This window comes from Metarhizium robertsii (genome assembly GCF_000187425.2).
Source record: "Metarhizium robertsii ARSEF 23 chromosome Unknown MAA_Scf_3, whole genome shotgun sequence".
Taxonomy (NCBI): domain Eukaryota; kingdom Fungi; phylum Ascomycota; class Sordariomycetes; order Hypocreales; family Clavicipitaceae; genus Metarhizium; species Metarhizium robertsii.
This window is the reverse complement of record NW_011942171.1, coordinates 1559178-1574477: the sequence shown is the minus strand read 5'-3', so window position 1 is coordinate 1574477 and position 15300 is coordinate 1559178. Positions and strand designations below refer to the sequence as shown.

The following is a 15300-nucleotide window of genomic DNA, read 5'->3' as shown; positions in this document are numbered from 1 at the left end:
CAGCTGGGTTTTGGGGAAAACAACCCATGTGCTGTACTGGGAATCATTAGAACAAAGAACCGGTTTTGGATAATTACAATCTTTCCTTTCAAATTTCGTGACGTGTGGTCTGAGCTTTTTGCACTTGTGATACCATACCTATGTGATAATTTGTTACACGGAAAAGGCCCAACAGATCGTAAAGCCCAATAAAGGGGCTTCACCGACAAAGGACTTGTTGGTGACACAGATTAAACACGTGTTCGGGCAAGAGCCCTAGGCACGAGCGTTCCCTTTATGTATATATAGTGGTCTCTGCTCCCCTCCTTCCTCTAGGCAATTTAGGACCTTGATATCCTACGAGATTATTACTGAATTGAGCCCTTTTGCTCCAAGCCCTCATGACGGGCCCTTGTCACATAAGTGTATAAATGTGGCGCCTGCAAGATTAGAAACAGAAAAGCAAGGTAGATGGTAGTAAGCCGCAGGTGCCTACACGTAGAGTCATCAACATTTATTCTCAGACAAGGCAATTATGTAACGGTTCGCTGCATGCTGGGACTAATACTCAGACTCTTGCAAAGACAGACAGCCGCATGGTGCAGCAGACGCCACGCGAACGCCGTTGGATGAAACTATGTGCCGAGCCAAGTGTATAGCTAAGTGATTTCAAGACATAAAATACTTGGCTTCACATGGCATCGATTGTAGGAAGGGGTTGGAGTAGTCATGCCATTTTCACCCATAAGGTTTCGGTGTTGAGTCCCCGGAAACTTGACGGCTTGACCTCCCCCAGACCCCAGAAAACATGTAAGGAGTAAATTTAACCTTAAAACGGCCTTGTGAGGCCAAGGCTTCGTATGCGACCGACTCCCGACATGTGGCTTTCTGAAGGCGTCTCCAGCCCTGTCGACGAGTACGACGCTTTGACTTGACTCCTGTTTATAACCCCAGCACCTTCTCCGCAGACGAGCGAGAATCGTTTCTGTAATTTTCTCGTCTAAACCCCTCCATACAAACATGTGTAATTGTCTTGACAACGTTGACTTTGCCGTCTTGTGGCGCGGAACGGGCGGACGGCTTGAATATACTTTTCGCGCCGGAGATCTCGTTTCACCTGTAGATCCAGGGCAGAGAGCATCATCAACATGACAGTTTGGTCACCAAATGACTTCTGAGGGCGGGGAAGGACTTGAGATGATGGCGAACGTGAACGCAAGAAGCACAGCAAATACAATATACAGAGATTCTTGCACAGATTTTCATCGACAAATCTAGAAAATGAGACTACGTGTCACTTATCTCACGCAATGCCCGCTGAGCTTTTTCAGTAGACACTTCTCATTGAGAACGTTTCGCCACAGATGAGACGTGAGGGCGTTTCACCAGCGTTCTCAGCCGGATGACAGCCAGCCTAGTTGGGTGGCGTTTCAGCCATCTGACGATCCAGAATTCAATTGCAATCATCTCGCGGGGTTGTATGTATGGGGAAATACAAATCTTGCGACGTGATTTATATTATGGCTGATGATGCACCGCGAGGAAGGACTTGGCGGAAGGGTTGGACAAGTTGTAGCGAGTACTTTTGGTTGCAGTGATTCCAATGTCCTTTCGAAGAGCCGCTCTATTGCGCCACGTCTATGAAGCGACAGGTAAATTCACATCGGGGATATGCCTGTAGCTGAATTGATGCAGACGACTCCTCAATGTCTGAATCGTGCTCGAATGAGTTGCATGAGATTGAGTGTTGCCAGGCGTGATGCAGATGACTCAATGTCTGAATTAATCTCGAACGAGGTGCATGATAAAGGGAAAAAAGAGTCAAGTAAGCATGGAGTGACGTTGAGGTACCGGCCAAAAGTACCGGTACCCTGCACCCCACCGACCCGCCCCAGACCCGACATCTCGTCGAGTTCCCGATACGGCAAGAAGCTGTCTCACGGCACTAACAGGCCCGGGCGCCATTCACCAGTAAACCGTGGTAACGCGCCCGCCGACACTTGGACCCCATGAATAGTGGCGCACGGAAAACAACATGCTCAGCATGACTTGTAAAACCCCCCCGGCTCTCTCTTCTCCGCAGGCAATCCCTTCCCTTCCTCTCCTCAAACATTCTGCTTCCCGGCCGTCTCGCCATACCTGGATTGCTGTTCTCATTAGATACCCGTGCGGGCTTACTCGGGCACGGTTTCGTGTCTCGGAGGCATTTCACTACTTGTATCGAGAACCTGCTCAATCAACCTCGCAGGGCCACACTTCCCACATAATTCGACTCATCTCCCGTTTCGGCGCATTAATCTCTTGTCCTCGATTTTGGCCTTTTCTTGATATATATAATTCCAACCCAGTCCTCGCCGGCAACGCAACGCTAGTCCTCCAGATAGATCGCGCTCTAACAAACAATTACACCAAACCCCTCGTTTGTCATACGAGCCCTTGAATCACCATACACACGCATACAAACTCTTTTACTTGGACAACCGTCAGGAAACAAAAACCATGTCTCTATTCTCTCGCCACGAAGGCCACATGGATATGAGCGACGGCTCGAGCGCCGCATCCACGGACAGCCACGGCATGGACTCGCCGCACTCCATGATGATGGCCATGGTGTTCCAGACCAACACGGCGACTCCTCTGTACGCCGACTCGTGGACCCCCCAGAGCGCGGGCGCCTACGCGGGGACATGCATCTTCCTCGTTGTGCTCGCCGTCATCGGCCGCCTCCTCCTCGCCGCGAGGAGCATCCAGGAAGCCCGCTGGCTCGACAAGGACATGAAGCGCCGCTACGTCGCTGCCCACGGCAAGGCCTCGCTGTCTGACCGTGTCTCGAGCGACTCGCTCGCCAAGCCCATGACGCTGACGGCCAACGGCGTCGATGAGAGTGTCGTTGTCGTCGCCCGCCCCGGGTGTGAGACGAGGCCATGGCGATTCAGTGTCGATCCTGTGCGCGCCGTCATGGACACTATCATTGTTGGAGTTGGCTATCTCCTGTATGTTCTTTCTCCTTTCCTTACAAACCATTTTTATCTACTCTAGAAACATTGAGAACTAACATCTGTCTGATATAGCATGTTGGCAGTCATGACCATGAACGTGGGCTACTTCATGTCCGTCCTCGCCGGCGTCTTTGTCGGCAGTCTTGCCGTCGGTCGCTATAGCGCCGCAGGAGAGCATTAACACCGGATACAATACTCCTAGAGTGACGCAGTTTAGAAGAATTACAGACCCGTTGCTTCTCACGATACAGGCTGGACGATGATGGTACTACTACACGGGCGAGATGGCGCATTGGGCTGGGCATATTTTACAAGCGGGCGTGGATACAAGCAGTCTTTGTTTTCTTACGTAGGCCTACCTGGATGTAGGTGATGGAGCTTCAAATTATTTAATGAAAATCGTTTTCCACCTCGCTGGCAGGTCAAGTTGGCTCGTCAAAAGTCCCTCGTGAAGAACAAACAAGCGAAACGGCTTCACGAGAAAATGCCGCGGTGCCGCGAAAAAAAAATAAGTACCGATTGTACAGGTACTTTGTGAATGTGTCCAAGTGGGAAGAGGTTAAAAACCTTCTCAAATGTGCTCAAGCACCAGGCCGCATGCGGAACTGGAGCGACTTTACTCCGTGGGAGGGGCACTTGCAATGATGACTAAGTAAGTCGCTGTCGGAGCGCAGTAATGCACGTCGATGGACGACAGAAATACCTGGGGAAAGTTAGCAGAACTGACATTGGCTGGGTTTTTGATTGTCCTAATTCTCTGGTCTAAACTAGTGTCTAGTTGGTGTTTATTGCAACTAGTTAGTTACCTATAGTAAACGACTTGCGCAGGTCATCCTTCACACACTCACTATCAACCATATCAGTTTCACCCGCAACTCACAACCAACTTGGTCTTTTACCAATTAATTAGCCTTTTTTGCCGTTCGTCTGTGACCAATTACTCGTTCCAAATATAAACGCATATACACCCCCATACTCACATGGCCGCCGCCTCAGCCATTACACGCACCTCCCCAAACAACCCCCAAGTAAATCGCTCTTTTACAAAAACCATCACAACTCAAACCCAATAGTGCCAGCCCACTCTCAAGAAACAGCACGCCGCCTCCATCATCATCATCCACAACAAGCTCAAACACACGCGGCCCTTCTTCAAAACCCAGTCCCGGAAACCTGCCCTACCAAGCCCGCACCCCCAACATCGCCAACCCGTCCAACTCCAAAGATCCCCCGTCGGGTGGCCCGTCCCGCGCCATCCCCAATCACGACACGGCTCCCTCCCCAAAAAGGCAGTGCTCCCAATGCGGTCGTCGTGGCCCCCAAACTCCTTCCTCGCAGACACCCTCCCGCGCCACGCGTTCTGGCAAACAAGAAGAAAAAGAAAAACGAAAAAAGAAAAAAAAAACTCGGCAGCGGGTACCCAGAACCGGTGACGTCTCTTCTTCTGATTTATACTACTTACATACATACCACCGTTCATGTTGGATATCATCGCCACACGTCACGGGGACACGGAGCTTTCAACCCGTCCAAGTCGGGCATGGCGTCTCCTCCATCTGCCACGCGCCGCCCCCTTCGCCAAGGTAAGCAAGGTCCGAGTCTGGTGCCATGTGAAGCGCGTCTCCTTCCGTATCAGCCCCCAGCGCCCCGAATCAAGCAAGATGCGGCTCAGCCTTACAGAGGCAAAAAATTCACTTTCAGCTCGCTCTATGCCGCATCTGGACAGTTCATGTCAACATTGGTGTTCGATCGACGACAAAAAGCCAAAACGCCCACGCCCACGCCTAGTTCATCGAGGGGCCGGGGTGGTCTCATATGCATGCAACACCACCGACTCGAAGAGGTAGCCCAACTAAAGAAAAAAAGAATATTGCGTAGACGCACTTGCTCGAGTCTTTTCTCTATGGAGTAGACTTTACTACATAAGGGACTAAAGGAAGTATCGTACACTTTTTGGTCGACAACCGACCACCATCGACCCATCTCCTCTCTCTTCAGCAAATCAACCACTGCCGCCACGTCGTCAGGTACCGAATTAGATAAAAAGAAAAGAAAAATGAAAAAGAAGAATGTCGGAGAATAAACAAGGCAAGGCCCATAAGCGATTGAACTACATAACCAGGCAAGACAAACAAGTCGAAACGAGGGCCCTGAGCGGTACTCAACCGCTCTGCAAGACGTTTCAGTATTTTTGACTTGTCCAGGTTGACCTAGAACTGTTTTCACCGCTCCGTCGTCAAAAATTCGTACCCTCGTGCATTCATCTGCGCTTGAACCACAGACTCCGCCCCTTGAACATGCAGTGACTAGTTCAGCAGCCACCAAGACAGCTTGTGTGATTCTCGCTTCACATCGTTCGGTGCGTAATCGCAATCATCCCATAACACAACCAACCAACCCACCTCATTGATCCTCGAGATAGAACAGTACCCCAGGTGATAGGTCAAAGACGAGGAATGGGATCCATTCATTTTTTTGACGGTATCAACGCCAGCACTGCCACAGAATCATCATGGCAAAGGACATCTCAGGAAAGAACAATCCTTGCGACTTGAGAAATTCTTTTGGTTTTCTGATGACACAAAGAACGGTCCGACAAATTGTAAATCGAGGTTTTTTTGAGGGAAAAAAAAAAGTGACGAAAAAACAGCATCCCAACACGTCATCAACGCCGAATCACCAAAGCCCCGCAAAATAATATGGCAACGTCCAGAAGATATGGCCAAGGTTTACCGCTGGTGTGCCACGTGCTGCACCCGAAGTTCGCCCGTGTTCTATCCAGCCGGCAACCTCACAATGTTTTACTCCCGCTCATCATCCTAATCATGACTGGTGGTGGCTGCTAGGCGGCATGCCTCCCTGCGGAGGCATTCCTGAGCCGTAACCCTGGTTGCGCTGTTGTACATAGCTCTGATAAGCAAGTGCCTGTTGAGCATCCATGGGCATATTGGGCATGTAATTTCCTGGCATGTGAGGGTTCTGCGGCATGCCCGGTCTGCCGCCTTGAGGAGGCATATGCTGTGCGGCCGAATCCTCGGGCGACTCAACCTGGTCCCCACCGTCCACACCGTTCTCATTGCCAGGCGTAGGCTCGGGAGCGTTGAGGCATGCCTGTGAAGGTTCAATGTTAGCGTATTGCGTTTCCTCCAAGTACGATAAAGAAGAATTAATGAGACAGAGCAACGCCGAGGGCAAAAAGGTTGTAATCGCAGCATTTGTCAGCTGAAAGGAGGAAAGGGAAGCTATCCAGAGGGTCTAGCGCAATGTCGGAACACAAAAACGAATGGTCCACTCGACGGCGCAAAGCGCGAGATCAGAGGTGCATCCGTGCATGTTGCTGCCCGCTGCAGGCGAAAATATAGACCTACCTGAATCAAGTTTTTACCTTCCGCCTTGGTGACCAGCGGCTGTAATTTTGGGGTGGTAAAGGTATAGACGAGGCCCGTTTCAGACACGACGAGGAGGAGAACTTGGGTGCCGGTCAAGACCGAGAGTTCGTACGCCTGCGTGCAAATAGTCAGCAAAATGCGAACAACCATCATTTTAGCGAAGCAGAAATTTGCATCCCGGCTCGGAGCAAGATGCGTGACGCGGTGAATGATGATGAATGAACAAAATTGAGGTTCATATGAGATGGCAGATCCAAATGTTGGCAATGCAGTGGTCTTTTCAGATCCGAAGAGAGAAGGGGGGGGCCAGCCGAAGCTAAGTGAGGACGAACCTTTTTCATAATACCGGCCTTGCGCTTCGAAAAGGTAATGTGACGGCGACTCTTGTCGCTAATGAATTTAATTTCAATCTTGCGACGCTCGCGGCCGCCCTTCTCGTCGTCGTCATCGTCGTCGTCGCCGGCAGATTGACGCTGGCGCTTGATGCCACGGCTCTCTGCGGCGGCGCTGCCGTTGCCAACCGACTGCGACTCGTCAAGCTCGGTAGGCGAGGTCTGGTCGTGCTGGTCGGTAATATCGGCCATTATTGCTGTTTTCTTTTTTTTATTGCTCCTTTGGATCAAGCTCAAGGGTCCAACGCGGCAGCTGTCGATCTCTCGACACGTTAGTTCCGGGGATGATGAGGAAAGAGAAAGTCGGGTGGCGGGAGGAGCAGCAGTCAACGACCAAGTAGATCCACGAGACGGTGACTAAGTCAATCGGACGATTCGCGCACAGCAGGACTTGGCTAGAGCGCGACGAGGCCCAAGATGAAGCAGCTTTGCAGCAAAAATAGCTGTCCAAAGTGACAATCAGCTCTTGTACAAGTCGACGTCTTGAAAGTTGACTGAAAAGGGAACAAAGTGGTGGAGATGCTGTTTTGAGCGTGGTGCCGATGGATCTATACTGGATCTGGCGGTGCGAGCGGAGGAGGGAGGGAGGCAGGTGCCTTGTGGTCGAGCGCGGTGCTCTTGAATACCCTGAGAGCCCTCGCGTGCTTTGTGTCGCAGAAGAAGCGACTTGCTTACAGCAGCCGGCCTGGGCGTGCAGCCTGGCGTCTGGCTGTCTGGTGGCCGGGGGAGGCAGGCCAGTAGACCCAGCGGGCCTGGCACCGGCGGACGGTGACTGGGACACTGTGGTCTGGTGCTTGCCGCTGGACGCCGGCGAGGCAGTCTGGTACTTGAGAACAGGCACGAGAGACAGGACCTGGTTGGGGGCGTGGTCTGCTGGATTGAGTCTGGCGTCTTCGTGACGACTGGAGTGGATTGGGGGTGGATGCGCGTGGCGGAAGGAAGCGAGCACAGGCAACAGGCCGGAGAGGTTGTTTCGGTTGGCGTCCCCGTGTTGCTCGTCTTGGCCGTCTTGTGCAATGCCTTTATTGCGCCAGACTGCGTCTCCTGCATCGTTCCAGCAGCAACGGCTTGTCATCTGTCACTCCTAACTACAGAGATGGCCTTGACGCACGAAACCTGGCCGTCTACGGAGCGCTCGACGGGGCGATATGCGAGCTCGGGGGAGGCGATAACAAGGCACGGTACAGGGAAAGCACGAGGCACCTAGAAGGAAGGAACGGCCTGGGCTTGCATGTATGGATGGCGACCAGTCCGACCGAGTGTCTTTCTCAGCGATGGATGTAAGTGCATGTACATTGTACGGAGTACATTCGGTGCATGAGTAGGTATGTACATGATATTATTACATACGCACTATCTCGTACTGTATGGTGGATTCTCGAGATGGTGATGAGGGGGGGGATGGGGGGATTGATGAGGGGGATGATGAGAAGTGGATGATGGATGGCGGATGCTGGCACCTGGCTGGCTGGCCGTGCTGCCCTCTTCCGCCTTGACGACAAAATGGGACTAGGCAGGAGAGACGACGGCAGACGGGCATATCACTGGCCGCCCAGATTCACCAGGCCGGGTGGAGAGGACGGTGACAATGACTGGCACGAGAATGATGGCACTGGGCAAACTTCGGAGAGGGTGGCGCGGTGGCAGGCCAGGGGGAGGAACCGGCTGGGGTCAATCTGGTGGTCCTTTTTTTTTTTTCCTCTTCTCGCTCGCTGGGGTTGCTCGCTGGGGCTTGTCGAACAGGCTGGTGGGGTCCAATGCCGTGAACCAAGCATTTGCATTGCTGCACCTGTGCTGGAATGAAGGTCCGTTGGCTGGGTGGATTCAAGCGGGTCCAAAACAGGCATGGGTCAGTGGTCGACTTAGAAATGATGGCAAAGATGGGATGTCAGCCGCGATGTGCACAGTCGTTACACAGTGTGTCTGCGGCTCGAGCCATCCTCATGTCTGCAATCAGTTGCTACACGGCAATATTGCATTTCATGTCTCGTTGACTTGACTTGGCGACAGCAGGGCGAGTCCAGAGGACAGCCAAAGAGCAACCGAGAAGCCATCATGCGAACACCCAGACTGACACCTCGCACGTTATTCCTATCCCACATCCTCCTCCTTCGCGCGCTCTCGCACACCACCCAGTCGCCAAATGCCCCCGTCAAGCCGTCTTGACTGCCTCGGAACATCTCTCCCTCCCAGGCACGGAGTACCCGCATAGTCAGTCATACAGTCACGTCAGACAGTCTTGTCAAGTCTGTTGACTCGCAGGCGCAGAGACGCGGAAATCCAACGACGCAGAAACGCGGAAGCGAAAAACCCACCGGCAACTCAACACCAGCAAATAGTACTATGTACTAGGACCGCCCACCCAAGCCGCCCAGCCCTGTGTTGTGGAGGGCTGACGGCCAGGTTGCAGTAGGTGTGCACATCTGCGGCTTCCATGCTCCATCCATGTATGCTCCTTGTTTGCTGATATTGACTACCTAGGTAATAGAAGTAGCCTACGGAGTACAAACCCCGAGTAAACCACTGCGCTTCCTTGGACGATTTTCATCGGCAAGAGACAGCCTATACAAGCTATGTACGGAGCATGTATGTATGTGCCAGGCCGGCCCGTCGATAGTTCGCATATAACCTGGACAATTTGACTTGTATTGCAGCCTGCATTGCCCGCAGTTGGGAGACTGGGCCGAATTAATTGGTCACCAGATAGAAATTCGCATTACTACCAACAGGACGCGGGTCATCAGGGAGGAAAATCGGGTAAGATTCCCTCGTCATCCCGACGCCATTGGCTCCGAGCATCCCCAATCGAAAGCATATCAAGCCACAATCTCTATCCATCCCGCCGACAGAGGGAACCTGGATGTTGACACTTGTACATGCAGAATCCACATCATAATACAACATGTCATCATCGAACATGTCAACGGAAATTCTCATCACTATACAATATGAACACGAGTACGGCCCTTTATTCAGGAGTCAATACGCGGCTTTTGCTGGCTTGTATGACGTCGGTTTTCTGCTTCAAAATGCTGGCCCTGGTTCCTTCACAGACCCCTAAGAGTATCCTGTCCTCGGGGGCAGTGCTGACTGTTGTTTCGGAACTGGTTCTTGTTTGTGGTCCCACTAACCCGTGAAACTGGCTGGTAATACTACTAAGAGGCCATGGCCAGATGCTTTTCCTCGGGGCTGTTCTTGCAGGGCCAGAGAACATGCATGCTGGGGTGATAGTAGTAGTAGTAGTAGTAGTAGAAGAGGACCTTGGAGTCGTTGACCAAGCCCTAGAGACATGTGGATTCCAGGTAGCCAGCCGCAGTCCTGGCAATCCTCTCAGATAAAAAAAGCACGCTAACTACTGCCACAGGTCTCCAGACGTCTGGCCCACCCGCCAAAGTTCCCCCCAGGATGGCTCGGCCCCGCTCGCCACTATCATGAGCCACGGGTCGCGCCTATGCATGTGCACAAGCCTCCCTTCTGCCCTTCTGCCGAAAATGCTCCCAAGCACCACATCCTCTCCCAGAAGATGCAAAAGGCGTGGGAAGGACTCGGTCGGATGTTCCACACACGTGGAACGGTAACCTTTTACGGAGTACGGAGTTGTTTGATGGAAGGGAGAGGTAGGGATGCGGCGGTGCCGTGTTTGATTGATTCGGCTGTCAAGGAGCGGATAAGCATTCTAATATTCCGTACTCCTCATTGACTGTGGTCTCGGTCTCTCCCGCATCAAACAATCCTCCAAAAGACCAACACACGCAAATTCAGCAAATAGGATGCCGATGAATAGCTCGCATCGCTAGGCGCAGGTCGCCACTGCTAGTTAATGCATCCACAGTTTTGGAGCCGACAACGTGCTCATCACAGCCGCTCAGTGCGTCAATACCCTACCTACATACATCGTACTGGTTACACTAGTTGACCAGCATGTCTCTTGTCTGACTCGAAACACATGCTGGCATTGTAGGGGCTATCGAGGGTGATGCGGTCTTCAAAGCACGAGGCCCCGAACAAAACCCCCTGGCTAGTTCGCGGGGATGTACAATGCTGATCCCTTGGCCAACAAGTACCACCGCAAGCGCACTTGCTTGAGAAGTACATACATATGTACAATAACGACGGGACACAGTAATGAGTTGTTCTCACCCGTCGTCAATATCCTCGCCAACAAATTTATCCGTGCATGCATCACTTAGGTAGTAGCAGACTGTGGAGATCCGACCTGTGCTCGGGAATGACGATTTCTGCTCACAAGCCACCTCTAACCTTCAAAATTTGGCATGATGGACGAGCAACAAAAGGCCCCGACCGAGCCGTTTTTTGAAGAAAAAAGAGAGAGTTTGCGCGCGTGGAACAACAAGACAACCCGCCTTGGGGCTGCTTGCCGCGGCGAGTTGTTGCCAGAATCTCGGCTATCGGGTCATTTGACCACGCCTATGGCTGCGGCGGAGCGATCGAAAACATAAGACAAGGTACTGACTTAGTAGAATGGTAGCTACCACTACCAGTACTAGTACTACTATTAGAACAATTGCCAAACACGACCCAAGTTGGACATGGCGTAATGGAGTTAAAGGTTGTGAGTACTCCGTACCCCGCAAGAGTATTGCTGCTGTACTACCTCGCGATGGAGCCATTGCACAGATTAGCAGTACAATTTGTTCAACGCACTTGGCCATTTTGCTCATCAAAGGCGGCCTCAATACGATAGTTTGAAGATGACAGCACAGCCTGGAGCGATTAGAACCATTTCCGAGCCTCGACGCGGTAGCTGGACCTGCTGAGTTGCAGGAGGACTTGTGACCAAGAAATTGAAGGCTCTTCCCTGGCCTGTCCATGATTATTGGCAAACCCACAGCGGGACCTGGGTCCATGCCGGAGCTTCGATGAAGAAGTCGGCTAACGAATGACGGCAGGCTTGGCTCCCAAGTTGGGCCGTACGATGATAGATGTGTGGCGAGGAGGCGGCCGTTGCCAAACTGCCTGCACCGGATTGGATGGACTTGGGGATTTATCTGGGACACAATTTCAACAAAAGTATTTGGCAACGACACAACGACAAGGGAACCTGTCCAACGACTACTACTGGTACCTAGGCAGCCGTGAGGTGTCGAACTAGACAACATCTCTCTCGGTACATACATGCAATATGGCACCCGGGGTTCCACCCCGATTGTCAAATGCACGACTGTGGCCAGGGCTGGAGGAAGATCAGGCGCTTTCCTCCTTCCGGCAGCTAGTCTTGGATGGCACAGTGTGCGCACGCTCCTGCGGTTGGCGATTCAAGCACCACCCATGAAGACGAGAACCAGGGGCAAATAAACACTGTGGATGGTGTCTCCGTTTGCCTCGACACGGGGGTTTGTCTGTCTGTCTGTTTGGTCTGCTATTTTCGTTGAACTTGATAGTTGGGCCGGCCGACATCCGGCTCTCGGGCGGTGATGGTACATAGATGTATTGCTTATGTACTTGGGAATCGGCAAAGACTACGACCAACAACACGACACGTCGATGTCCTAGTGAATCGAATCAAGTCACCAGCCATGCCACGGCATCATCAGTGTGAAATCAAGGCATAATATAATACACATATGGTCCAATACCCAAATGGCCAAATGGCCAAATGGATCGATGGAACAATAGGCCAAAGGCTATTGGGATACTCGGCGCGGAGTGCTTTTGCACAGGCAATAATTCCTCGCAGGGATGCACAACAGTCTGTAGTTATTTATGTCAGTACTCCCCTGAAACAACCAAAAAAGGCGCCCTTTGTTCCGGCAATAGTAATACTAGTAGTAAGTAACCCCGATTGTTGGTGACCCTGTGAGGGCTCATCATCCCCTAGTTGAGCTAGCAAGAGAGTCGCAGGCAACTTCAGCTCAGCATTTCGCTGAATGAAATCCATGAGGAGAGAAAAAAATTTTCTTATCAAATGCGAATCCTAATCCTACCATGAATTATCCATCTTGGCCCCTTCCGGCGCACCCAAGGGCAGAGGACAAGGCCAATCGGCGACAATGGAGCAGACAGTGCAAGGCTCGCAAGCCGTTTTAAGGCGTCTGTCAGATGCCAGAATCATGGACTCGGATAGGCTAACGGTGTTGACAGGCAAATATTACCATGCGTATAATAATTATTGAGCGGAGAATGCCGAGTATACTCCGCATGTTGTTGTACTACAAAGATGCAAATGCTCCGTATACCGCAGTGCATGACCAATGCCAAGCCCGACTCGTCCATGGACCATCCGTCCCTTCCATTTCGAGGAGTCGTTGCTCAGATCATTGGCGAGATCAACGCCGGGATTTTGGATCTTGTCAAGCCTTTTTAGGCCGTTCTTAATACAATGATTATGTCAGTTAAGGAGGCGACACGTGCTTGCGGGTAGTAGTAATCTGTCATGTGCGGTTCTGGCAAGTCTGCCAAGATGAGGGAAAAAAGGCCAATCGCAGGGACTATGTACATGTACACACGTACATTAGACACATGCACATACCTGGAGACTATTGGGTGTGGTTTCCAGAACATTCACGTCTGTCAGAATTAAGTTCCTGTGGGCGATCAGAGGCACCGTCCATGTGTCCCAAGGCGCAGTCGGTAGTGGACTGGGGGGGAGCTGTATTAATTAGATCAGAGATGGGGAGAAGCACTCAGCCGTTGAATCTCGATGGCCTTGCTCCGTAGTAGTAGTAGTAGTAGTAGTTCCGCAGTTTCCGTGGTAGGCACTAGTATCTGGTATTATAGTCTAATTACTAGGTAATAATGTCCGCAAGACATATGGACATACATTTGTCGTCGCGGGCACGGGCACGTAGACATCGACAGCTTCACCTTCACGTGGTCGCACGGCCTCGTCGCCAGCATACTCCGTATTCTGCACTCCCACAGCAATAAAATTGCCATTGAATGATACCGCTCCTAGCCCGCCCTGCCCCGTGCTAGCCCGTGCGAACCCGACACTCGCCAATGCTCATTCCATGTTGATTGGCACGCCGCTCTGCACCCGGCGCCAAATCACCGCCCAAACCGCCCAAACCGGTTGCAGGGCGTCCCAAACTCAAAATGGATCAGAACCTCCTAATCAGGCGACTTGGGAGCGTATGGCGCGCGCTGATTGGCCGCCGAGCACGGAAGTGGCCCGTGCCAAGGGGTGCGCACTGAGTCTTGACACCGCCCTGAAACGAGAACCGTCAGACCGTGCTCAATCCTGGGTACCAAGTCGCACCAGGCCAATCTGCTGCAGAAACGGCGACATGGAGTTTGCTGTGCAATGTATCTACAGCCGGTACAGTCGTCGTGTGTGTGTCCACTCGCCAGTTGCCTTGTTTCCCTCACTAATATTGTAAACCTTCTTTCTTGGTGGCAGATCGCTGTGTGCCTTTCTGCCTCCTGCACCTCAGGTCTCCGGATACCCTTTCTTCCTTTGCAGTTTCCATCTCCTTTTTCTGTCGTTTACATCGCCGTCTTTCCTCTTCCTTGTCCATCGACTGCGCCGAAACAGCCCATGACGTTGATGACCGGAACAGGACTCGAAACGCTCGGCCAAACCAGGAGTTGCGTTTTCATTTCCACCTGGACATAATTTTTTTTTTTGTTCTTTTTTCATCTTCTCCCGTCGTTGTTTCCCGCATTAGAACATTGTATATACACCTGGCGCAGGACGCCCTCCCGAACCGGAAGTAGACAAAGATCCTCCCCGAGTCAAACCACCAGCCGGAAGCATCTCGAGACCCTAGGGGAAAAAAGCCACAGCCTGTTCCAAAACGTATTTAAAAACAAATTAGCACCCGGGGGGGAAAAGCGATCTGAAGAACCAAAAAAATACAATATAACCCGTCGAACCAACCGAGTAAACCCGATAAAAGGAGGCAGCACCAAAATGGCCAACAAAGTCTTCACCACGACGCTCGGCATAAGCCTCCTCTTCCTGGCGTCGGGGTGCCTCGAGCTCGGCTTCTCCCTCGTCGTCCGCAACATGATGGACAGCAAGCCCGAGAGCGGCCAGGAGGCGGTGCGCAACTTGCTGTACCAGATGTTCCCGCTGACGGCGGGCATCGCCAACGGCGCCGCGACCCTGGCCACCTTTGCCTTCACCCTGCTCGGGCTCATGTCGCCCATGCGGTCGTGGCTCAAGGCGGGCGGCTACCTCATCACCCTGTGCGGCCTCTTCACCCTCTGCCTCGGCGTCTACCTCTGGATCATGACCCTGCGCCTCAAGGACGGCTTCTTCCCGACGTACCTCGAGCTAGAGCCCGGCGTGCAGTCCCTCGTCCAGCAGTCGGTAAGAACTGACGTGCCTCCCTCCTTTTTCTCCTCAGAGCCTTGATGTTGCGTGATTTGTCTTTGCTGATACGAAGAGCGGGTAGTTCCAATGCTGCGGCTATTATAATGCCACGACGCCGGCGTTTGTCACGGATCCGACGTGTCCTTCGCCCGCGGCCGCAGCGCTGCTGCGAGGCTGCGGGACGGCCATTTCCAGCTTCTCCAACACCTTTATCGACAATATCTTTACTGCGCTCTTTGGCATCGTCGGTATGTATTGCCCCC

The 15300-nt window shown here is 52.3% G+C and overlaps 3 protein-coding genes across 3 annotated transcripts; 2 read left to right on the top strand and 1 right to left on the bottom strand.

Moving 5' to 3' along the window:
- Window positions 1-2478: 2478 nt before the first annotated feature.
- Window positions 2479-3159, top strand: MAA_07378 (Ctr copper transporter; the record flags this gene model as incomplete). Its single annotated transcript, XM_007825376.1, has 2 exons — window positions 2479-2972; window positions 3051-3159. 2 exons carry the CDS (start codon window positions 2479-2481, stop codon window positions 3157-3159), a joined length of 603 nt encoding a protein of 200 aa, XP_007823567.1.
- Window positions 3160-5801: 2642 nt separating this feature from the next.
- Window positions 5802-6951, bottom strand: MAA_07379 (Transcription factor, MADS-box; the record flags this gene model as incomplete). Its single annotated transcript, XM_007825377.1, has 3 exons — window positions 5802-6089; window positions 6347-6481; window positions 6700-6951. 3 exons carry the CDS (start codon window positions 6949-6951, stop codon window positions 5802-5804), a joined length of 675 nt encoding a protein of 224 aa, XP_007823568.1.
- Window positions 6952-14632: 7681 nt separating this feature from the next.
- On the top strand, window positions 14633-15079 carry MAA_07380 (tetraspanin; the record flags this gene model as incomplete). The annotated part of the gene is made up of 1 exon (XM_007825378.1): window positions 14633-15079. One exon carries the CDS (start codon window positions 14633-14635, stop codon window positions 15077-15079), a length of 447 nt encoding a protein of 148 aa, XP_007823569.1.
- Between the last annotated feature and the right edge of the window lie 221 nt (window positions 15080-15300).